This window comes from Lagenorhynchus albirostris, chromosome X, assembly GCF_949774975.1.
Source record: "Lagenorhynchus albirostris chromosome X, mLagAlb1.1, whole genome shotgun sequence".
Classification (NCBI taxonomy): Eukaryota; Metazoa; Chordata; class Mammalia; order Artiodactyla; family Delphinidae; genus Lagenorhynchus; species Lagenorhynchus albirostris.
In genome coordinates this window covers 84,579,109-84,604,359 of record NC_083116.1, presented here as the reverse complement: position 1 = coordinate 84,604,359, position 25,251 = coordinate 84,579,109, and the positions used below count along the sequence as shown (strand labels likewise).

At 43.0% G+C, this 25,251-nt stretch overlaps 1 protein-coding gene across 1 annotated transcript; it reads left to right on the top strand.

The window, feature by feature from the left end:
• Window positions 1-1,029: 1,029 nt before the first annotated feature.
• Window positions 1,030-24,548, top strand: ALAS2 (5'-aminolevulinate synthase 2). Its single transcript, XM_060138103.1, has 11 exons — window positions 1,030-1,049; window positions 6,011-6,206; window positions 6,849-6,971; window positions 7,823-7,933; window positions 10,326-10,548; window positions 11,101-11,285; window positions 14,138-14,317; window positions 16,788-16,952; window positions 17,527-17,795; window positions 20,210-20,372; window positions 24,263-24,548. The coding sequence occupies exons 2-11, from the start codon at window positions 6,041-6,043 to the stop codon at window positions 24,424-24,426; spliced, it is 1,749 nt and encodes a 582-aa protein (XP_059994086.1). The 5' UTR covers window positions 1,030-1,049; window positions 6,011-6,040; the 3' UTR covers window positions 24,427-24,548.
• The last annotated feature ends 703 nt before the right edge of the window (window positions 24,549-25,251 follow it).

Here is a 25,251-nt window from a genome sequence, read left to right as displayed (position 1 = left end):
GTATGACTCCACAAAAAAGAAAGAATTTATATGGAAAGAACTACATGGCATATTGCCATGTGGTCAAATAGAAAAAAAGGAAATTGCAAATCATTATAGAGTATGATTCCATTTATGTTAATATACTATTAATGATGATAATCTGCTCCACAGATGAAATTGCCTGGTTATGACATCGTCCTGCTGCCCTAGGATTGAGAAAGAAAAAAGAAGATAGTGAGGAGAAGAAAATTACAAAGGGATAAGGAGTTGGTAATAAAAAGAGGAAATAGAGAACTTCAAATTTTTAACTGTATATCCTGAAAGGGAGAATAGTGCTTAAAGAGTACAGGTTCTGGAACCAGACTGCCTGAGTTCATAGTTGGACTCTGAACTTACTATCTCGGTAATTATCAGTTAGTTGTCTCACTTCTCTGAGCCCTAGTTTCTTCATCTGTAACATGGGAATAATAATACCTTTCTCATAAGGTCCTTATGAGGATGGGCTAAATTTATCCATGTAAAGCACTTAACAAAGGTGCATAGTAGGCACTCAATCAACATTAGCTGTTATTTCTTTGGACCAGGCACTGTGTTGTGTTTTCTGTACATGATATTACTGAATTGTTACAATGACCTGGATGTCATCTATGGAAGCTAACTGTTACAGAGCCCTTCCCTCTTGTGCTACAGTTGCTTCTGACTTTTACTGCCCTCCTTTTATAGTTGAGGAAAATGAGGGTCAGAGAGATAGATGGTTTTGCTCAAGGTGCCCTAGCCATATAGGGATGGTCTAATTCCAAAGCCAGCAAACTCATTTTACTACTCCAGAGGGAGAAGGGAAAGAAAATAGAGAGGGGAGAGCCGGTGCTGGGTGAGGGTGGGAGACAAGAGGGGACTACATTGGGTTTTATCTCTAGCAAGGGCCTGAGATACCTTTGGGGCCAATGCAGGGCCAGGCCAGCAGAAGGCGGGGTGGGTGGAGTTGAGCCAAGGGAGAAGGGATAAAACCAGGTCCTGACCCACAGCACCCAACCCGTCGTTCGTTCGTCCTCAGTGCAGGGCAACAGGTAAGTGTTGCTTTCAGCCTGGTGCCCTCTCTCTTGGTCTGCTTGCCCACCTCAAGGCTGTATATGCTGACTCTCTGGCCTGACTAGATCTGACTTTGTCTGTTCCTTAGAATCTGTCACTCTGTCATTTTCTTTTTGCCTCCTATGTCTCTTCCTGTCTTTCCCAGTTTTCAGCTTTCCTTTGTCTTTTTTCCTCGTTTCCTCTCCTCTGTTAGTTTTCAAGATCACTCACTTTACTTCATCATTCTCTGACACTCTAGCTTTCTCTTATTTTTCCTTTTTCTGAGGTCTATATGTATCTTTTCCTCTAAATCTCTCTCTCCCTTTCCATCTCTTTCTTCTACTCTGTATCTCTCAGTCTCGCAGTTTTTCTATTTCTTCCATTCCTTCTCTGTCTCCCAAGAAGAGGTCTTGGTATTTTTTTTTTTGGCAATTCTCCATTCCTCCCTCACTTTGACTCCTTCTCTCTCCTTGGCTGACAACAGAGCTCAATGGGTCAGACCCCAGAGGGCCAGAGGTAGGGAGAGAAAACAAAGTGAATGTGGGGTGGTGGGAATGATGAATTGGGAAGGGAGAGATTTGAGGGAATTGAGAGTTGAATAATTAGCAGAAATAAGGGGAGATGGTGGGAGAAGAATGGGGCCCTATGCTGAAAGTCAATTGATTTGTTTTCTCACCCTAATTCACTATGAGGCAAATCATTCATCCTTTGAAAAAAAGGGCTTGGCCTATGATTTCCACAACCTCTTCTAAGTTTTATTTCATGGTCTTCTAAATTTTTGTTTCTAAGAATTTCTGATTCTGATTCCAGGAATCTAAAATTCTTTATGATTCTTCCATGATGGGGAGAGGGTGCTAGGAAGGGAAGTAAATCCTGATGCTTCCAACTCCTGAAGAGAAGTGACCACATCCCCTCCAGACTTAACTGATTCTTTCAAAGCAGGCCACAAAGGGGAGAGAGAGATCGAGGAACGCTGCAATGAGTGGTTTCTGGCTCTCTCCTGGGGTAGAGTTGTGGTTGGCCCCTCTGATCTCTGGGACTGCAGATTGGCTGCTGACACGAGAGAGGATTTTAAGGTGTAGGGAAAATCTTCTAGTAATGCTCTATCACTTGGTCCAAAATTTCACAGTTACCTCCTTGGGTAAAAGCATTGTTTTAAGAAGACCCCGGCAAAGATTGGTGCATAAGTTGTTAAATAATGGAATGAATGAATGTATGAATGAATGAATGTTCACCAGTGCCTGAAATTCCGCTTCAGTTAGAAATCTGTTCCTGTGGTAAAGGCATTGGTTACAACTCAAAATCAAGTGTCCCAGAAAGGGACCTGTTAGTGTAGGAGAGTGGATTTATGCCTGGAGTCAGGCTCTCAGTCAGGATAATGTGTAGTAATATTAGAATCATAGATCCATAGTGGTTAAGTTAGTAGGCTCTGGAACCAGATTGACTAGGTTCAAATCCTGGTTCTCCTACTTAGTAGCTCTGTGACCTGAACAGGTTACTTAATCTTTTGGGCCCTCAGTTTCCTCATCTTTGAAATAAAGTTGATATTAGTATATAACTCACAGGGTTGTCATGAAGATTAAATAAGTCAATGTATGTGAAGCATTTACAAAGGGGTATGGCACAGTGAGAACTCTGTGAGTGTTTGACTGGTAGAACCAGATGGAATCTATGGAGCTATCTAGTCCAATGTTTTTGGAGAAACTGAGGCCCAGAGAGGGAAAATACAGAGCCCAAGTTCATATAGTAAGTTGTAACAGAATCAGGACAAGAATCAGGATTGAGACAAGAATCAAGTTTCCAGACCTGGTCTGGTGTATTCATGATGTTACTTCCCTTGACTATACCTTCACTTTCCCTACATAGAAAATGTAGAATATAAAAAAGAACAGATAACACTTTTTCAGCATTTACTCTAGGATAGGCACTCTTCTATATACTTTATATAGATTATCTTACTGGATCTTCACAACATCCCTGTGAAGTAGATTGTCCTTGTTATTATCTACATTTTAAAGATATAAGACATAGAGCAGAGACATGACTTTTCTAATGTCCCAGAGCTAGTGAGTGGTAGAGCCAGGATTCAAATGCAAGTAGTCTGGCTCCAGAGGCTGTGCTCTTAATACCCTAAATTGCCTAAAATACTCCTCTGATTTGATTTTACTCTCTCCAGTCTCATGATAGGTAGTAAGATAGAATGGAAACAGAGCCCAAGATGGGCAGGCAGAGTGAGGCAGGGCAAATTCCAGGAAAGGAGTGCCAGAACAGAGAAACTGGAACTGAAGCTTGAAAGAACTTGATAATTCAACAAATTCCAAGAAGTAGCCTATATTTTCCCAGGTCCCTGAGAATATCATGGCCGAAAGCCCCTTAGAGATGATGTGTGTACTGAACTTCTGTTTTTATACCTGGGGGTGGGATTCACCATCATCCAAAGGCAGGACTGGACTTTGCTTCCAATCTTGGGGGTTTTTCTTCACATTATATACCCCAATGTTGTCATTATTGTTGTTAATGTTGGGGAAAGGAATTTGCAGGAGCCTGGAACCTGGCCATCTGCTTTGCCTCCTCTCCCTGGGCCATCCGCCCCCCTCACCACCAATAGCTAGGGTCAGCCCCAGCCAGATGCACAGACATGATTCTAGAAAGGAACTCCTCTTCTCTTCCACACCCTGGTCTCAGCTTCGGGAGTGGTCAGACCCTAAACGTGATAAACTCTGGGAGCCTTATCTGTGGTCTGCAGGCTCAGTTCCAAGCAGTTTAGCCTTTGCAGGAAGGCAGGAGAAGGGAAACTCATATCTCCAGATATAAGGTAGGCATCAAATCCAATTCATTACCTACCATATGAGGTAGACATAAATACCTTACATTTGACAGCTGATGAAAGCTGAGACCCAAAGAGGGGAAGTGACTTTCCAAGAACGTCCAACAAGGAGTTGGGGAGCTGGAATTGAAATAAGAAAAGCTAAGATTTTCTTTTAGGCACTTTCCTAAAGTCTTAACATGAGTTTCATTAGTCCTTTCAACACCCCTTGGCCTTTCCCAATTTCAGGACCCACACACCCTACCGCACATACCAACGTATGCTCTTATGACAGCCTGCGAGAGTTGGAGGAGGATGCTCTGGGATGGAACAAGGGGAAGAGGCTGCTTTGTGAGTTAGGAGGAGGGTGTTTGCTCTATGAGATCTAGAAGGGAGGAGTATTGCTCTGTAAGAGGTGAAGGAGGTTGTCATATGACGACATGGCCACGAGTTCCTCCTGTTCACTTTTCCCTCACAACATAAAGCCTTAAATACTAGAGGTGCTGTTAGGTTCTACTAAGTAGCTCTCCTGGTGGTGGGAGGGCCTTAGTCTTACCACATTCCTCCATCTCTCTCCCATTATCCTGTCCCATATCTTGTCTCACCCTCTGATGCTGGATCTCTAGTTTGTCCTTTTTCTTTTAATCTATTTCTCCCTCTTGCTATCTCTAGCTCTCTTTGTCTTTATATGTCTCAGCCCTCCCTCATCACAACCCCCAACCCACCTTAGCCATCTCTCTGTCTCTATCCTTTGATCTTAGCTCTAACTCAGTCTCACTCTAATCTCCCTCAGTAGGGAGGGCCAAGATCCTCTTTCCCTAGCTCTTCTTTGTTGTTCTCCCCCACCCACACAATCTCTGACAGAATTTCTCCTTTACCTTTGTTCCTGACTGACTCTCTGCCTCTGCTGGATTCTCTCCTCTCCTGCTTTCAGTTTTCTGAGTCTTTGTATATTCAGCCATGCTCCTTGATTTCGCCTCATATCCCTTTTTTGTCCCTCTGTCTATCTGTCTCTAACTCTACCTCTGCTCTGTTTCTCTCTCCCTCTCTCTCTTCTCTCATCTTCTCTCTTTCATTCTTTCTTTTATCTCAGTCTCTTTCCCTACCTTCTATATTTCCCATAATCCTCTTGTCCTCTGCTTTTCTGGATCAGTCCTCTTCTCCCTGTTCTTATCTCTACCTGTCCCCTTTCCTCTTGCTTTGATCTCTCTCCCGCTATTTCTCTTGTAACTCCACTACTACCATTGCACCTTTGTTCTCTTACTTTCCTCCTTTTATCTTTCCTAATTTTTCTTTCTTTATGACCCTTCCTCTCTTCTCTTTCCTCCATTTGAGTCCCTGCTCATTCATTAATTTACTCCCCAATTCAACAAATATTTATTGAATGCCTACTATGTGTATTTTTTTCTTATATTCTCCCCACCCCGATTCTCTCTTCTGTCTTAGTCTCTGCCTCTTTCATTCACCTATAGACTTGTTTCCCAGATTCCTTGGGTCTTGCTTTCACCTACATCTCTATCTGATTTTCAAAACTCCAGGAGAAAATTCAAAGACAGTAAAATATCTGTCTCGTGGCACATGGTGCCCTTTTGTCCTATTTCCTGAATCTACTTAAGCTGGTACCTATGGCCTCAAGCTCCTTGTCTCTCTGACTGGGTCTGCTCAGGAAACACTCTGAGTGAAGCCTCATGAGCCCTTGTCAATGGCATCTGTCTGCATTAGCAGGTTGAATCTTCATTTGGCTGAGGCCAATATTCTTAGAAAGAGTCTTAGCCCTAAGTGTTGATCAAAGGGTTGGTGGGTTGTCAACTCTCATCCTGCCACACACAATCAGACTTCAATGATCCTTACCATCACAGAGCAGGTCAGTGGCAGAGTCTGAATCAGAATTCAGGCTTTCTGACCTCCAGTGGGAACTCTTTTCTTCACCTCTTTTGTCTAATGATCAGTTTCCTGTTTCTTCCTCTCTGATGCCCTATTAGTACATTTTAATATTTGGAAAGTTCTTACCCTGAAATGACAATAAAGGCATCTCTAGGGAGGGAGGCAAGCATTGGGTGAGAAGCTAAAGGCAAAGGATCAAACACAAGAATGACCCTTGGCTTTCAGCCAGGTCTTCATGGTGGAATCTCATCTCTTCCACATCTTATGCAGAACTTCGGGCTCAAGAGGGTGGCAGCAGCCATGTTGCTACAGCGTTGCCCAGTGCTTATCCGGAGCCCCACAGCCATCCTGGGCAAGATGATTAAGACTCACCAGTTCCTGTTTGGTATTGGACGCTGTCCCATCCTGGCCACCCAAGGAACAACCTGTTCTCAAATCCACCTTAAGGCAACCAAGGCTGGAGGGGGTAAGAAGTCACTGCTGGCAAATGGGGGAGAATGTCTGGATCCTAGAGATAAGATTCCAAGTCATATTGGTCATCATTACCTAATAATTGGAAGGGTTCATGTGAAAAGTATCAAGGAAGAATGAGCTTGCCTAAGAGTTCACTGGCCTCTGACTTCTGGCAGTATCTCTAAAAGGAGTTTCACTCTCATTCCCCTCACATTCTATATACTCCAGTCATGCTGAAACTAAAGTTGTCTGGATTAACTCTGTTTTCTTAAGTTTCTGTGTCTTTGCACCTGTCAAATGACTCTCTCCCATTATCTTTACTAGAGTATCTCATACTTCTCATGCAACATTTAACTTGGGCATCATCTCCTCTATGAAGCCTACCTAGACTTCCAGCCTGTCCAAATCCAATTCTGGGTCATGTCCCTTTCCTCTTCTAGCCCATGTCCTCCCTCCAATCCCAGCACTGCTCATAATGTGTCTTCAGTATGTGCCATCCCCAACAACTCAGGAACTCCCCTAGGGACCAGATACATCCATCTCTGTGTCTCTACCATAGCCTGAGATAGAGCTTTGAGATATAGTACTTCTCAGTGACCACTGTTAAACTTACAGCTAGAAGCTCACTGCCACTTACTCTCTTAACTTTACGTAGACTCTCCATCTTGGGCCAAGAGCCACTGTCCCTTCATGCTGTTGGAACTCCAGGATGGGAAGAGTAAAATTGTGCAGAAGGCAGCCCCAGAAGTCCAGGAGGATGTGAAGACTTTCAAGACAGGTTGGAGTTAAGTTCCACCTCATGTAACCTCTACACCTAATGCTTGATTTCACTTTATTACAGTCCTGAGCTAGGCAGCTCAGGGCAGCTAGTATACATTTCATGATGGAAGTCCAGTCTTTTCCAGGGGAACCATGTTACTAAATAGTATAGACTGTGCACTGAAATGCACCCTCCCCAACACACATACATGCTTCTGTAACTTTTAGCTATTAGTCTAAAATGAGCCCTCTAGAGTTCTGCCTCCTCTCTCCCAAGTGGCTAAATGGATTCCAACAGGCTGGGCTCCCACATTTAAGCAATACCACTCTATGACAATCTGGATTTGCATAAAAGAGTGAGTTTTGGAAGCAGCTACATTCTTTAGAAGGGTATGGAGCCCAGGTGAACTCAATTGGTGCAGACCACTGAAGGCCACACTTGAGAGTTGGCCACACTTGAGAGTTGGCCATACAGTCCACATCTTTCATAGACCCTTTTGGGATATAATTAAGAGTAAAAATTTCAAAATTGAATTTTAATGACTTTCAGAAAAGAAGAGTAAGGTACACTGTCCTGCATCTACCTTCCAAGTGAAAGACTCAGCATTGGTGCTCCAGTTGTCTCACCCAAGGGAAAGTCCTAGTGAAGAGAAGTGTAATTCAGCCTATGGATGGCTTCCTGACATATAAGTCTCCACTTGGGGAGATGAGAAAGGGCTAACTTTTCAGAATATTTCTTCTCTCTGTACAAGGCTTCCCTCCTTCCTAAACTTGAATATTTATATGTTGTATTGTGTTTAAAGAAGATAGCACATGCTTTCTTTTTCCCCCCTTTTTTTCATGGCCAACGAATCCCATACTCCTTCTCAGACCTGCCCATCTCCCTGGCCTCAACCAGCCTGAGGAAGCCATTCTTCAGTCCCCAGGAGCCAGAGAAAAATTCAGAGAAGGTCACACACCTGATTCAGAACAACATGGCTGGTGAGTTTGCTGAGGAGGAAGTAAAAGGGGTAGGAATATGGAAGGAATGCTGAAAGGGCTTCTGACACAGTAGAGGCAATGGCAAGAAAGCACTTTAGAGCCAAAGGGAATCTGAGTTTAAATTTTAATGCTGGCACTTGCTGTATCTGCATGCTTTAGAAAGTGAGTCACTCCCCTCCAGTGAGATTTTAATAACTCAACAAGTTATTATGAGAAGGAAATAAAATTACACTTATGGAAGTGCTTCTAACTTGTTATGAAGCTTCATTAAATATTAGGTGTATTCCTATTATTTCTTCTCCATGTTTCCCTCAAAAACTCTCATCCTTTGCAGAGAGCCTTTTTCCCCTTTCTTATATGTGTTTATATTCATTTTTCATAATAGAATGTTTTATTTTCCCAATATAAAAAGAATATAAAGAGGGAAATTTAAAGCACTCAGAGTTCCACCATCCACCATTAGCTTTTTGTCATACTTTTTCCAGATATTTTCCTATGACTAAACACACACACACACACACACACACACACACACACACACACACACACACACAACTACACTTCCCTCCACACACATGTTGTTATTAGAAATGTGATCTTATTCCACCTGGAGTTTGTTATTACGCTTTGTTCACTTAACAATATGTTAGGGGCATTATTCAATGTCCCTAAACATAGAGCTGCATAATAATTATTAATGGTTGAATGTGTTCTGTAGCATGAATGCAACATCATTTAGTTAACCAAGCACCTATATTTCAGGTAATTGTTTCCAACTTTTTGTGTGTATTCTTCCACTCTACATTGTATGTTGGTTTTACATACATATAAATGTATCCAAAGATAATATATAGTATTATCTTAGACTTAGTGTGGCTGTACTATAGAGTATTTAGTTATTCCTCTATTGGGTTGCTTCCAATTTTTCCTATTACAAACAGAGGTGCAACAAACATCCTTGAATGTACCTCATGTATATAGGTAAGTGTTCCTCTAGAATAGACACTAAGAGGTGACGATTCTCAGGACGTAAGGGTGTGTACATTTTCAATATTAATAAATATTGCCAATTAGTCCTCCAAAGTGGTGTACCAGTTATCAAAGAGAATCCATATTCTCACACGCTCTCCAGCACTTAGTATTATCACATTTTAAAATCTTTATCAATTTGATGAGTGAAAATTTGTTTTTGCCTTTTGATTTTCCCCGATTAAGCATCTTTTTCTACATTTATTGAATTGTCTGTTTATATTATTTGCCCACTTTTCTATTGGGTTAAAATTTTCCATAATAATTGTTCAGAGTTTCTAAAAAATAAATTCTGGATATCAATTTTTCTGTTAAACATGCTGCAAATATTCCCCTAGGTATGTCAGCATGTGCATTTTAAAAACACTTGGTACATATTTCCAAACATCCCCACAGCAAAGATGTTTCCAATTTACCCCCCTACCATATAAGTTGCCATCTGCAACAATCATGATTTCTGTCTCATGGATAGAGTTCTGGAGTTCAACAAGCCCACTGGCATACATTATTTCAATTTATCCTAAAAGTAGGGTTGCTCCATTTTGTAGTAGTAATGGTTAAAGAAGTAGACTCTAGGTCACTTATTTGTAGGCCACTTATGTGCTGTATGACCTTGGTCAAGTTACCTAACCTCCATAAGTCTCTGTTTCCGCACTTGTAAAATGGAGATACTAATAGAACTTACCACATAGGGTTGTTATGAGGAATAAATGAAATAATATCTGTAAGTTCCTAAGAGAGGGTATTACATGTAATAGGCACTTATTAAATGTTGGTTATAATAATATTATTTAAAATTATTATTATTATTACTACTACTACTATATTACAATAATCATAATACTACTACTATGTGCCAGACACTAGTTTGGGTGTATTACATTCTGTTTGTCATCAGATGGTCACAATTCTGCAGGGAAGATATTATTAATCCCATTCTACAGATGAGGAAATTAAAACTAAGAGGATTCATGACTTGCTCAAGATTACACAACTAGGAAGTGGCAGAGCTATGACTAGAAACTAGACCCATCAACATTCTTCCACTGAAACTAGAAGTAGTGATTCTAGTAAGGAGGGTGCCATACTAACCTTGGGAAAAGAGATGAGGCCATGCCAAGGGTAGGAAGCCTGAGTGAATGTATAAATAAATTACTAAGTGAATGAGTCAGTGAGTAAGCAAAGGGATGCTTGAATGAAATAGTAGAGAGTTAATGTGACCCAGTAAGTTAATGACTGATCAAATAAATGAATAAATGGAAAGAGAATTGGAGAACACCAAATCAACAGCATGAATAAAATATGGACTAGCCAGGAAGTAATTTAAAATGAATTCTTCTCATCCCCATTTCTACTCCTGCAGGAAACCATGTCTTTGGTTATGACCAGTTTTTTAGGAACAAAATCATGGAGAAGAAACAGGACCATACCTATCGTGTTTTCAAAACTGTGAACCGCTGGGCTGATGCATACCCCTTTGCCGAACACTTCTTTGAGGCATCTGTGGCTTCAAAGGATGTGTCTGTCTGGTGCAGTAATGACTACCTGGGCATGAGCCGGCACCCTCGGGTCTTGCAAGCCACACAGTGAGTAGTAGGGTCTGAGCCATGAGCTGTGGGGAGACATCCAGAGAAGAGCCAAAGCCACTCATGGAAGGAAAAGGCAGAGCTGACAGTGGAAACCTTGTTTCCACCCAACACCCCTTTTGTCCAAAGTCTTCCAGCAAATCTAATCCTCAGACATGAACTAAGTCAAAAGCTATGTTTTCCAAACTCTTTGGTGTCCAGTGCTACAAAGGAAAGGATGAGAAACCAAGCAAGGCCCACTCTCTATGAGTTCTTACTCTGGCTGCAGAATGAGTATTGCCAGAGATGATGTGCTAACTCCTCTAGAAGGTCTTCCAAGCTAATCAAGCTCAACATGGCTTCTCCCTCCATCCCTGAGTGCTTTCAGCCTGAGAAGGAAGGTCCATTTCTCCCCATTGTTCCCAGCCTGCCCTCTACCTGGTCACAAAGGACACAGCTCATAGAGTCACTAAATCAATACTGATCCCCTTCAAGGAAGAGAAACCTACCCAGTTCCTCAGAATCTGACAAGAATTTCTTCTCCTTGTCCCCTTTCTGTTTTCTCCTGGCCAGAGAGACCCTGCAGCGTCACGGAGCTGGAGCTGGTGGCACCCGCAACATCTCGGGTACCAGCAGGTTTCATGTTGAGCTGGAGCAAGAGCTGGCTGAGCTGCACCAGAAGGACTCAGCCCTGCTATTCTCTTCCTGCTTTGTGGCCAATGACTCTACTCTCTTCACCTTGGCCAAGATCTTGCCAGGTAAGCCTGGTGCCTGAGCTTTGTTCAGGGGTGGTATCCTGCACTACAGCATCCAGGTTTACTGCCTCCATCACTCCTTCCCTGTCTTCTGAGTTCACTTGCTCCCATTGCCCTTCCTTATTACCCACCTTGCATCTCCTCAACACTGGATGACTATATCCCAAACTCACAGAAGGGTAACATCATAAATTTATCATTTCCCAACTCAACTGCACTCTTAACACTTATAAACAGTCCTTTTATGTCCCTACATCAACTTTTTCAAACTTTCTTCCCCCTTCTAAAACCTGTAGCTACCTCCTCCTTCACTCTTAGCAAATAACCTCACATCTTACAACACAAAGAAAACAGAAGCCACCAGACAGGAGCTCCTTTAACTTATAGCCACCAAATCCACAAATTCATCTGACTGTTCATGTACCCTTCTTTCATTCTTTCCTTTTACAAATTGAAAGCGCATCTCTCCTTCTGCCTAAAGCCAATCCCTTCACTTATACACTAGATCCCATCTGAATCCCATGTTCCTACTCCCCCATTCTCTAGCCAATAATGTCTTCAACTCATATGCCTGTCATCCTTCCATCATAGCCCAACTCTGGATGAATATAACTCTCCACCTTCTTTTTTTTTTTTTTTTTTTTTTTTTTTGGTACGCGGGCCTCTCACTGCTGTGGCCTCTCCCGTTGCGGAGCACAGGCTCCGGACGCGCAAGCTCAGCAGCCATGGCTCACGGGCCCAGCCGCTCCGTGGCATGTGGGATCCTCCCGGACCGGGGCACGAACCCGTGTCCCCTGCATCAGCAGGCGGACTCTCAACCACTGCGCCACCAGGGAAGCCCTCTCCACCTTCTTTATGTCAATCCTGGTCTTATATAATTGCTCAGATGGGAGCCATTAAAAATTCATGATCCCCAATGTCTACCAGGTCCTCTATGCTGCCTGGCAATCCTGTTTTCATAGTCAGCTCTCCAAGTCTCCAAGGTAACTTTGCCAAACCCCGATCTCTTCAGCCTTCTTACACCTCCACCTGACTTTCAACCACAGCAAATGACTTCACCTCCTACCACACGGAAAATAGAAGACCCCACGCAGTAATGTCCTCAACTTCTTGCCTCAAACTACTTATAAACTCATGAGCATTCCCCTATGTCCTCTCCTCTCTCCTTCTCTCCTGTCACAGTAGAAGAGGTGCCCTTTTTCTTGTTGACTAATTCTTACATTGGTGCTCTGTGCCCTCTACCTCTTCAGGAACCTTGATCTATGAGTTCTCTCTCTCCCTCCTGTATCTTTAGCCTCTCCCTCTCTTTAAAAATGTTGAAGTCTTTTGCATCTCAAAAAAAAAAAAACACTTGCCCTCATCACTCTCTAGCTACTGCCCTTCTCTCTCCTCCCTATAACAGCCAAACTGCTTGAGAGAAGTCTCCACACTTGTTATCCACTTCCTCAGTTCCTGTCTATTTTTCAGCACACTGTAAACACCTCCACTGCTTCTCAGAAACTTTTTCCGAGATCACACATAACCCCAGCTAAAGCCAACATCTTTGGGAATGTTTTCAGTGAACCCCCTCTTCAGCCATTAGAATTCAACTTCTTTCCATTTCCTCTGCCACCATCCTCACCTAGACCAACATCATTTTCTTGATTTCACCTTTGCCCTCCTACAATATATTCTTCACAACAATCAAATCACATTTTAAAAATGCAAACCTATCTTTGTTACTCCCCTGCCCCAAACCCTTTAATAGATCCCCACTGCCCTTAGGACCAAATCCAAACTCTTTATAATGCCTTCTAAAGCCCTCAATAATCTGGCCTCTACCTATCTCTTCAGGCTCATCTTTTGACACCCCTCCTCTCACTCTTTCATTCAGTAATATATTAATTCATATATTCATTCACTCACTTGAAAATCAGTAATTTGTTTTTTATCCATTCATTCATTCATTCATTCAGGAAAGGTTTGCTTAACATCTAAAGTACACTTAGTCTTAACCTGGGTACCAGAGACAGAAAGATAAAAAGATGTGGCTCCTGCTCCCTAGAAATTCCCAGTCTAGTTATCTTTCACAGCAGGTCCTCCAGGAAGTCATGCCTGATTTCCACAGGTAGAAGTGATCCCTCACTCTAATGAAAGGCCACAGTTCCTTGATGTCAGTGCAGTTTTGGGGGCCCAGGGATCAACTCCATCCACCAATTTCCCATCTCTACCTGGTCTCCCAGCATTGTCCAGTAAAAAGCCCTGCATTCCTCAGGTCCTAGAGAAAGGTCTTCCCCTCTCTGGACCTTAGCTTCCTCACTTGTACAGTAAAGGGATTAGATTCCATGGTCACCAATGGCCCTTCCAGCTCTGACTTGTCATGAGCTTATGATTCAAATTGTGAAAGTCTGATAAGTGTCTACCCTGTAACTATAAGCAGAAGGATGCTACCTGGAAGAGGTGGGATTTCATCTAGATCAGGAAGAATCTAGCATCAGTCCAAATCAGCAAATATTCCCTGGGATAAACTCCTTTCTAAGGCTTAATCTTGGTGTCTAGGAGAAGGAACCTAGGTCCTGTACTCAGGAAACTCTGGAGCTTCTTGGGAAATTCAAATTTCCTCCACCCCAAGATAGTCAAAGGCCAGACCAGAGTTAGAAATGCCTGGAGGGAAGAGTGTAGGGGTCAGAATTTCAGGGCAGAGGAGTTCTTCCAAGAGAGGAAGAGGTGTTACAAAGGCTTCCAGAGGATGGAGAAGCAGAGCAGAGTCTTTAAAGGGAGGAAAGGGTTGGCTCTCTGTCCCTGCCAGGTCAATCCTGAGGTTGAAGTGTGAATACTGGGACTGAAGCTTAAGCATTATGCATCCGGTTCTTCAGGGTGCGAGATTTACTCAGATGCAGGCAACCATGCTTCAATGATCCAAGGTATCCGCAATAGTGGAGCAGCGAAGTTTGTCTTCAGGCACAATGACCCTGACCACCTGAAGAAACTTCTAAAGAAGTCTAACCCTGAGACACCCAAAATTGTGGCCTTTGAGACTGTTCACTCCATGGATGGTATGTATATGTGTGAGTGTATGTTTACTAAAATTGGTCTCACAAAAACTATGATGATAATGATAACAGCTAACATTTATAGTGCTTATTATGTGCCAAGCAAAATTATTAGTATTTTACATGTATTAATTCACTTAATCTTCACAGTGATTCTATGAGGTAGGTGCTATCATTATTTCTGTTTATTTATATGAGGAAATTGAGACATAAACAAGTGAAGTGACTTGCCCTAGGTCACACAACCAGTAACTGCCAAAGGATGGAGGCAGCTATTACACTGATCTCAAAGGTTAAGAAACTAAAGTGCGGAGACAGTATGCAATTTGTCTTGGTTGGCTCAGTAAATTGGTGCCAAAGTGAGTAGCTGCACCCTAGGATGTACGATTCCAATTCCTTCACATGACACTCCCTCCATTAGAAGTACAAATCAATCATCCCAGTGTCTGGTTTCTGCAACAGAAAATTTCACAAACCATTACCTGGGAGATTTTTCAGGGTCCAATATCATCCTACCTCTTTTCTTTTCCCAACTGAAACAATGCTCAAATCATTCCATTGTTGTCCCTTTTAAGCAGAAGTCATGTGTTTTAGGCATAACCTTCTGGATTTATTAAAAGGAAGAGGTCCTCACTTCATTTCAACTTGTCACTTTTCCAAGTGAAACAAAGGAGAGTCCACTGTGTTCTCTGATTTAGCCAATGTAAGTGCCATCACATCAAGCAATGGTGATGCACAGGCTGTTGAACCAAACTATCCATGTTCAAGTCCCAGTATGACAACTTACTAGCTTGGGCAAGTTTCTTAATTGCTCTGTGTCTCAGTTGCCTTACCTTTAAAAATGGAGATGATAATAATAGAGTAGCTGCGAGAATTTAAGTAAGTTAATTTATATAATGAACTTATTGTCATGCCCTCTTTCACAGTTCTACAACTAACAATGATTATATTTCTACCACTGAGACTACTCTAATTCATTCATTCTTTTTTTTTTTTTTTTTTTTGGCCACACTGCATGGCTTGTGGGACCTTAGCTCCCCGACCAGGGATCAAACCTGGGCCCTCAGCAGTGAGAGCACAGAGTCCTAATCACTGTACCACTAGGGAATTCCCTCTAATTCATTATTTCTGTAGTGAAAGCCATGTTGGAACCATTCTACTTCCTTACACTTGCAAATGAATGGTTCCTGATTCTTTTGGTGGAAACCCTGCCTAAATTGTCAACCATAGGGCTGAATTCCTCCCACTGAAATGATGCTTGAGCCATCACACTGTCCTTTTTGTCTTGGGCTCCAACTCCTGTGGTTTTCTCCCCTCCTGTTGTCCCAGCTCACATACTTTTATCCAGGCCTGGAGTCCCTGTTCCCACCAGAAGAAGTTTCTTCTGTATTCCAACTCCCTGTACCATTAGTTTCCAGCGATGGGGAATGGCAGAAGTGTGGGTTCTTGTATATGTAGAGTGGCCACAAAGTCTATACATGAGAGTCACAGCCATTTGAAGACCTTATAAACGACTATCAGCATAGAAGATGTATAGAATAACAGGGAAAAATGGTAAATCTGCATGGAAAATGTACAGGAACATACAGATTACTTCTAATTCACTTTCATTCAGTATATTGAGACTGAGTCTGTGGGTGGGGGCCCTCAAGTAACAACATTGACAGAGATGAGACAGAAATATATTCCCACAGAGACACAGAAAAGACACAGAGGCACAAAGAAACTCAGAAAGAGAGAAAGATATAGAGAAAAAAAGTCTGAAGTCAGAAAGGTAGATAAAAAAGGGACACAAACAGTAAGAAAGAGAGAAGTGAGAGAGGAACGTGAGGGAGGGAGTGAGAGAGACACTGACAAAGAGACAGAGGGAGGAAGTGGAGAGGAGAGAGAAAAACAGAGGCAGAGATAGAAAAATAGAGAAACAAAGATGGAAATAGCCACAAAAAGAGAGATAGTGACAAAAAGCCAGAAAGACAGAAATAGGGAGGACCAGTGAAGAATAATAATATTGACAGGGCTGCCAACAGTACTTGGCTTAGGGGGCGAGCAGGATCTAAAATCAGGACTACATTAACCTGGAGCAAAAGGTTATTTTTTTCAATTTATTTAAACAAAGACATCATATAGGCTAGTGCCAATCCTAGATGGAAATACACAGACTTGTACAGAAAAAAAAAAGAAGCAGAGAGAGGCTGGCAAATAGCATAAACAAGATGACAGATATTATCAGAATGAAGTAAAAATAGAAAGAGGCAAGTCTTAATCACAGGTTGGAGAAAACACACACACACACAGCTTGGGTGGGAGTGGGGTGAAATTAGTCAACACATATAAAGAGGTTTGGCATAGCCCCAACTGACAGTGCACACCCACCTCCTTTCCCAACCTAAAGTAGTTATGGGTCACAAATTCCGTGCTGGAGATGGAGCTGGGGAAGGGTTATGATCTACCTCTATTTGTTGGCTTTGCTCAGGTGCCATCTGTCCCCTTGAGGAGTTGTGTGATGTGGCCCACCAGTATGGGGCTCTGACGTTCGTGGATGAGGTTCATGCTGTAGGACTGTATGGGTCCCGGGGTGCTGGGATTGGGGAGCGTGATGGAATTATGCACAAGATTGACATCATCTCTGGAACTCTTGGTGAGTGAGTCCCTTGAGTTGCCCTTATATACAATCCAGAAAGGAAGCCCCTAGAAGACCCTTTTCTTCCTCCTCCCCACAACTGCAGGAGATATTCGGGTAGAATTTACAGCCCCAGGCTATGGAACTCGTGGATTCTCTCATCCCACTCCCACCCCACTGCAGAGTTGCTGAGAAAGTCTGGGAGGGTTTTCTGAGAAGACCCCTGAGCCAGGCCAAATAGCCAAGTTCAACTCAGTGAGTGGAGAGTTGTGGTTCTAAACTCCTCCCCCACCCCAGCCCCAAACTTCATTTTAGCTCCACTTTTGGGCCTAACCAGTTGATGGTCCCACCCAGCTCCTGCATATCTAGTCATTGCATATGGCAGCCCTTGAAAGTCCTATCTCAAAGCAGCAGAATTATCAGCTCTGTCTGCCTTGTCATGGACAGGGGAGATGAACAGAGGCCTGTGAAGGGAGTCTGGAGCTCCAGCTTTTGGTATACCGCCTTGTGTTACCTGGTGCATGACCCTGTTCCTTGGGGGACTGATAATGGGGTCTGTGCATATCCTCCTCATTCTCCTCCTTGTCTCCAGGCAAGGCCTTTGGCTGTGTGGGCGGCTATATCGCCAGCACCCGTGACTTGGTGGACATGGTGCGCTCCTATGCTGCTGGCTTCATCTTCACCACTTCACTGCCTCCCATGGTGCTCTCTGGGGCTCTGGAATCCGTGCGGCTGCTCAAGGGAGAGGAGGGCCAAGCCCTGAGGCGGGCCCACCAGCGCAATGTCAAGCACATGCGTCAGCTACTAATGGACAGAGGCCTTCCTGTCATCCCATGCCCCAGCCACATCATCCCCATTCGGGTGAGAGCCCCACACTGCCCATTTCCTTCTCTACCTATCTCTTCTGGGAGCCTTCCCACACCCAGCAAACCAACACCTGTTCCTGTCAACTCTGCTTTCTTGTTAATCATCCTCCTTATTGCCAGTTTTGTTGCCCTTTTTGAAAAATTATCAGTCATTCTGGATTAGCCAGTCCTTTTTTTTTTGTTTGCATTATCTCATGCTTATTTTGCATTAGCTATTATCTCATGCTTATTAGACTGTCCTGACCCTCAGTTTTTTCAAACTGTGGATCAAGACCATTAATGGGACACAAAGTCAGTTTAGTGGGTTATGATTAGCATTCAAAAATAGAAGAAATAGAATAGGAAATGTTGGAGCACATCACACATAGTAAGGGTATTGTTTTATGAGAAATTTGTTTCAGTTGCGTATATGCACGTTTATGTGTATGTGTGTATAGTACGGTCATGGTGTGAAATGTATTTCTTAACGGAGAACTGAAGTCAGAAAATAGAAAATCAAAATCCATGGGGCTAGCTGCTACTTTGGATTCCCAACTATGTTTGTGTTTACTGCCTTTAAAAATGAACCTCTGGGGCTTCCCTGGTGGCGCAGTCGTTGAGAGTCCGCCTTGACGATGCAGGGGACGCAGGCTCGTGCCCCGGTCCGGGAGGATCCCACGTGGCACAGAGCAACTGGGCCCATAAGCCATGCCGTCGAGCCTGCGCGTCCGGAGCCTGTGCTCCGCGGCAGGAGAGGCCACAGCAGTGAGAGGCCCACATACCGAAAAAAAACAAGAACCGCTATTGTATGTACGAGCCACACTTTCTTTATCCATTCATCTGTCGATGTACACTTAGGTTGCTTCCATGTCCTGGCTATTGTAAATACAGTTGCAATGAACATTGTGGTACATGACTCTTTTGATGGACCTAGCGACTGTCATATAGAGTGAAGTCAGAAAGAGAAAAACAAATACCATATGCTAACACATATATACGGAATGTTAAAAAAAAAAAAAGGTTCTGAAGAACCTAGGGGCAGGACAGGAATAAAGACGCAGACTTTGAGAATGCACTTGAGGACATAGGGAGGGGGTAGGGTAAGCTGGGATGAAGTGAGAGTAGTATAGACATATATACATTACCAAATATAAAATAGATAGCTAGTGGGAAGCAGCCACATAGCACAGGGAGATCAGCTCGGTGCTTTGTGTTCACCTAGAGGGGTGGGATAGGGAGGGTGGGAGGGAGATGCAAGAGGGAGGAGATATGGGGACATATGTATATGTATGTATACATGTATGTATGTATATGTATAGCGGATTCACTTTGTTATACGGCAGAAACTAACACACCAGTGCAAAGCAATTATACTCCAATAAAGATGTTAAAAAAATGAACTGCTAATTCTTTCTTAAACTCTTAAATGACATCTATTTGTGTGTGTCGGTAAGCTGGGGTATGGTAAGGACAATTTTTTGTGACCTTTATTGATGAGAATGGTCACTGTTCTTGGGCCAACCCAATGTTCCCTTGAAAGACTGCTTTTGTAAATATGTTTCTTTAATTAACCCAGTGGCAGCACCCCAGAGGTGGCTTGGGGGGGTTTATCTTCCTACTCAGAAGCACCCCAAATTAACATACTAGCTAAGTATGCTTGCTCTGCCAACAACTTCAAGACAAGGTCCCTAGTGCCACCTTCACCTCCTTTCATTTTTTTTTAATTGCAGTATAGTTGACTTACAATATTGTGTTAGTTTCAGGTGTACAGCAAAGTGATTCAGTTATATATATATTTTTTTCAGATTATTTTCCATTATAGGTTATTACAAGATAGTAATAGTTCCCTGTGTTATATATTTAATAGTTCCCTGTGACTATAGTTCCCTGTGTTATGTAGTAAATCCTTGTTGCTTATGTATTTTATGTATAGTAGTTTGTATCTGTTAATCCCATACTCCTAATTTATCCCTCCCCTCCTCCCTTTCCCCTTAGGCATCCATAAGTTTGTTTTCTGTGAGTCTGTTTTCTTTATAGATTCATTTGTATTATCTTTTAGTCTCCACATATAAGTGATATCATATAATATTTGTCTTTCTCTGTCTTACTTCATTTAGTATAATATTCTCCAGGTCCATACATGTTGCTACAAATGGCAATATTTCACTCTTTTATGGCTGAGTAATATTCCACTGTGTGTGTGTATGTGCTGCTATGAACATTGAGGTACATGCATCTCAAATTTGCTTGCTGCCTCTGAGCAACTCCTTGATAGAAATTCTAGACCTGCCACTGACTAAGCCTTTTATGAAAAAATATGTCCCCAAATTCAGTGGTGTTCCTTGATCTGGTTCCCTCCACCTACTTAATGGAGCTAGTGATAGTGGTCCCAGGGTAGCAGATACTGACAGACTTTTCTCCTGAGCCCAGGTGGGTGATGCAGCACTGAACAGCAGGATCTGTGATCTCCTGCTCTCCAAGCATGGCATCTATGTGCAAGCCATCAACTACCCAACTGTCCCCCGGGGTGAGGAGCTGCTGCGCTTGGCACCCTCCCCCCACCACAGCCCTCAGATGATGGAAGACTTTGTGGGTAAGTCCTCAACATGGGTGCCTACAGTACTCTCCTTCCCTTCAGCCCCAGTATGTGAAGAAGTTGAGAATGGATGCCATTCAGTTTAAAAATATATTCCTGGAACATCTATTATGTGCCAGACCCTATACTAGGGTCATAAATTAATGAGAAACAGTCCTTATACTCATAGGGCTTCAGTTTGGTTGAGGAGATCATAGCAGACCCAAACAATGACTTCAAGGGCTGATCAAAATTCAACAAAGACAATGTATGGGGGAGTTGTGGGAGCAGAGAGGAGGGGCCTGACCCAACCTGTGGGATTCAAGACAGGCTTCCTAGTGGAGGTGACACCTGAGCTGAGTCTTACAAAGCTGTGTGGTATTGGGCCAAGAGAAGAAAGAGGGTGTAGTAGGGGTATTCCTAGCAGAAGGAAGAGCATGAAGAAAGGCAAGGAGGAGGGTGAGAAGTAGCCTGGGACTTATCAAGAATAAGCAGTTGTTATTGGAATGTAGGGTAGTAAGAATGGAGGGGTGGAGGGCAGTGTTTATCTATGAACCTACAAAGACAACACAAGATTTAGAGGCTTGTAGAGCTGAATAGTTTGGGTTTTATCCTGAAGGATGCCAGTTTAGATGCTCTCTGGTGGTCTAGTGGTTAGGATTCGGCACTCTGAAAGATGCCAGTTTAGTCAATTCACCTAAAGTTTACTGGATTCCTGTTGGGTGCAGGGCCTGGCATAGAGCAGGTTCTCTTTCTAGGTCTGTTGGGTGAAAGACACATAGGCAGTTGATGGTATAGCAAAGGAGACAGACATAAACATGGATCGTACTGGTCCAGTGTGATGAGTTCCAGTACTCTGGGAACTGGAAGGAGAGTGCTCATTTATGGCTAGAGAGGGTATAGGAAGGGTGAAATTAAAGAGGCTTTATTGGTAAGGAAGTCCTGCTGCACCTTGAAGTACATGTGGTATGGTGTAAGGACATTCCAGAATAAGGGAATTCCATGAGCATGGACCTAGAGATAGGAAAACAGAGGGCAGGCATGGGCAACAGTCATTCTGTTTGTCTGGAGCATAGGCAGAATGAGAGTCCCGGGAAGAAAAGACAGGTAGGTGCCATTCATTCATTCATTTAAAAACATCAAATAATGCTAGCCAACATTTATTAAGTATTTACCACGTGCCAAGAACTGTTCTAAACACTTTACATGTATAAACTCATCTAATCCTCATGGGGTACAGATGGTATTATTAGTATTTCCATTTTTTACATGTAGAAATTGAGGCATAAAAATATATAATAACTGGTCCAAAGTCACACAGCTAATAGATTTGAACTGCAGAGTCTGTTTCTACATCCATGCTCATACCACTAGATCTGTATACTACCTCTGTGAACTAATGATCTAGACTTCTGGACCTTTTGCTCAGTCCTCTCACTTGCTCCAGGCTTCAATTATAGACCTCTCAGTACTCTCAGTTCTCTGAGTGTCCATTTATGCTGGGCTTTTGCAGGAAAGAAATATGAGGCATCCACCATGACTCCACCAGTCAGTCCTTCAATGTCATAGCCAACCCATCACGAAATCTTGCAAATGTTCTCTACAATCGCTCTCTAATGTCTTTTCTCCACTGCCACTTCTTTAAGCCATGTCAATGTGATTTCTTCCTAATTTTCCTGCTTCTCTCTTGCTTCCTTCTAATCCCTTATCCATATTGACCACTAGAGGGATTTTTCTAAAAATCTGACCATATAGCTCTCTTGCCTAAACCTCTTCATTTTTCCCTATTGTCTAGACTAGAGCAGTGGTCTCCAAGGTGAGGTATGCAAGATGATCCATAGGGTAAGGGGATTTATTAGAATTTTATGTTTACTTTTTATATTAAAAAATAGGAAATTAAGCGTGACTGATATTGATCTCTAATATATAGAGTGACAATAATATACGTATATAGTATATAAAAAATACATACATTGGAGGTACATACTATAACTTTTGTACTAATAGGATGTATAAGCCCCCAAATTGGAGACAACTGGCCTGGAGAACAGTCAAAGCTCCTTGGCATGGCATTCAGTGCCTTCAACATGGTGAACTCTATGCCCTCACTTCTTGCCCACATTCATTTTATTTCTCCAGCTACACTGAATGATTTATAGTTCCCTCATTTTGCTCTAGCCTCTTACCTCTGGGATTTTGCTAATGATGCTCCTTTCTGATTGGAATGCCCTCCCTCACCCCTTACTCTGGCTTACTTCTTTTCATCTTCTAGACTTAATCAGGCATCCTTTCATTCATTCTTTCGACACATATTTATTGAGTACCTACTGTGTGCTAGATACTGTTCTAGGTGCTGGGGATCCAGTAGTAAACAAAACAGACACAAATTCCCTATTCTTCTGGAACTTACATTCTAGTGGAAGGAGATAGTCAAAAAACACTTTAAAAAGTAAGTGCAAATTAAATAGCATGGTAGTTCTAAGCACTATGGAAAAAAATAGAGCAGAAAAAACGTGCTGGTTGGGGGGATACATGGGCTAGCTTGGAGGAGGGTTGTAGCATTAAATGGAGTGTTATGGGTAGAGACAACCAAAGTGACACTTGAGCAAAGATATGAAGGAGGTGAAGGAGTTAGCTGGGCAGAAATCTAAGAGAAGGGCATCCCAGGCAGAGAGAACAGCCTAAGACAAGGAAGACCCTAACACAGCAGTATTCCTTCTGTATTTGAAGAACAGTAAGTAGATGAGTGTGGATGGAGTGGTGTGAGCAAGAGGGAAAGAGACAGAAAACTGAGGAGGGGCAATGTGGGCTAGACTGTGTAGGGTATTATAGGCCACTGGAAGGGTTATGGCTTTAACTCTGAAATGGAGAGCCTTCTGAAGGATTTAAGCAGAGGAGTAACATATCTGATTCAGGTTTTAAAAGAATTTCTCTGACTTCTATGTTGAGAATAGACTGAAAGACTGGGAGCAGGGACATCCATTAGGGGGCTACTGTAATATTCCGGGTTAAGAAATTATGGTGGCTCAGACCTGACAATAGCACTGTAGGTGATGAGAAGTGGTCAGATTTTGAAGGTAGAGCCAATGGTATTTGCTGATAGACTGGATGTATGGTAGGAAGAAAGAGGAAAATAAAGGATGGCTCAAACATTTTTGTACTGAGCAACTGGAATTGCCATCAACTGAGATGGGTAAGGCTGAAAGTAGGGTAGACTTGGTGGAGAGTAGGGAGATCAGTAGCTCAGTTGTGCTCATGTTAAGTTACAGATGCCTACTAGATATCCAGGTGGAGATATAGAAAGGCAATTGGATACACAAGTCTAGAATTCAGGATACAGCTTTGGGCTAGAGATGAAAATTTCACAATCATCAGCATGTGATGGTATTTAAAGCCATAAAACTAGATGAGATCACACAGGGAGTAGGCATGAAAAAAAGCCAGGGACAGAGACACAACTGAGGTACTTCTGACAGCAAGGTCAGGTTCTGTCTTCTGGGCTCCCACTCCCTCTAGGAAAAACCGCTGCCCCAGGCTCCCAGGTCACAATACTGACGACACTGTGTGGGTAGTGTCAGTGTCACCTTCCTCACCAGGCTAGGAGTTTCCAACTAGATGGATTCACTTCTTGAGCCACAGCATGTCCTGTACTTAGGGCTTGGTTCAGGCCAGGTCAGTATAGCTTCAAATTATGTCACATGAGTGCTTCTCAAACTTTTATACATCACAGCACCCATACACAAATGCTAACATTCATAGCACACGGTGGAGCAAACTGAGGATACCTCTGGTTCCGAGACATCTCAAAGAGTTGGGGGGATCAATATCTTGGCACATCTGTAATGTGACACAGCGATTAAGACCTACTCTAACCAATTATTTCCCTCCCCTCCCCTCACTACCTTCAGAGAAGCTGCTGGCAGCCTGGACTGAGGTGGGGCTGCCCCTCCAGGATGTATCTATAGCTGCCTGCAACTTCTGTCGTCGTCCTGTGCACTTCGAGCTCATGAGTGAGTGGGAACGTTCCTACTTTGGGAACATGGGGCCCCAGTATGTCACCACCTATGCCTGAGAAACAAGCTGCCTTGGATCCCCACCACACCTGCACCTCTCTTGGGGCTGGGCCGCCTCCTGTCCTCTGCTTTGTTGTGTGCCTCTAGCTGACTTGAGCCTGAAAATAAAGAGCAAAGTGTAGCATTTGTAGCCCTTTGTTTGACAGAGAACAGACAACTACATTATACCTGACCCCCTCAGACAAGTGGCAGAGCCATGAGGAAACCACTGATCACCTGTTGGTCATTTTACTGATAGGGAAACAGATCCAGAAAGAGCAAGAGGCCAAAAACTACACAGTGAGTTAAACAAAGAGCCAGGACATTTGGCAGGTTTATATCAAATGGCTCTTTCCCCATGGTTTCAACAAGAATCCAGGGATTGACTCTTCATGCGTAGGCCCAGAAACTCAGGCCCCAGGTAGCCTCTGAAGCCAGGAGGTGGAATCAGCCCAAACCAATCTGCCTGGAGAAAAAGACTGGTTCCCCAAAACTTTGGAGATATTTTCCAACAGAGAGAATGGATGTCCTCCTCAATCCATTATCCTCTTTGCTTCTCACAGCACCTTATAAAACAAGACTTATCAGTTCTGTTTCCCAAGGTGAGAAAGAGGCTTGGCTATAGCAAGCAACTTGTTCAAGGCAATGCTCCCAAACTTTCTAGGTCATAACACACTGAAAACATTTGCATGGCATGCTTGGGTGAATTAATGGTATTACTTGTCTAGGAGGCAATCTTTCCTGAAACTTGTGCAATTCCTGGTCCTGCCTGGCAACTCTAGGGTTGAGGGACCCATTTCTTTCTACCCTGTAACCCATTTGTGGCAGCTGTGAGACACATCAGT

Excerpts from the sequence above, each read along its gene's own strand:
- ALAS2 (XM_060138103.1), top strand. The coding sequence starts at position 6,041 with ATGTTGCTACAGCGTTGCCCAGTGCTTATCCGGAGCCCCACAGCCATC. Across the intron at positions 10,549-11,100 it reads CGGGTCTTGCAAGCCACACA|AGAGACCCTGCAGCGTCACG; the intron begins GTGAGTAGTAGG and ends TCTCCTGGCCAG. Across the intron at positions 14,318-16,787 it reads GACTGTTCACTCCATGGATG|GTGCCATCTGTCCCCTTGAG; the intron begins GTATGTATATGT and ends GGCTTTGCTCAG.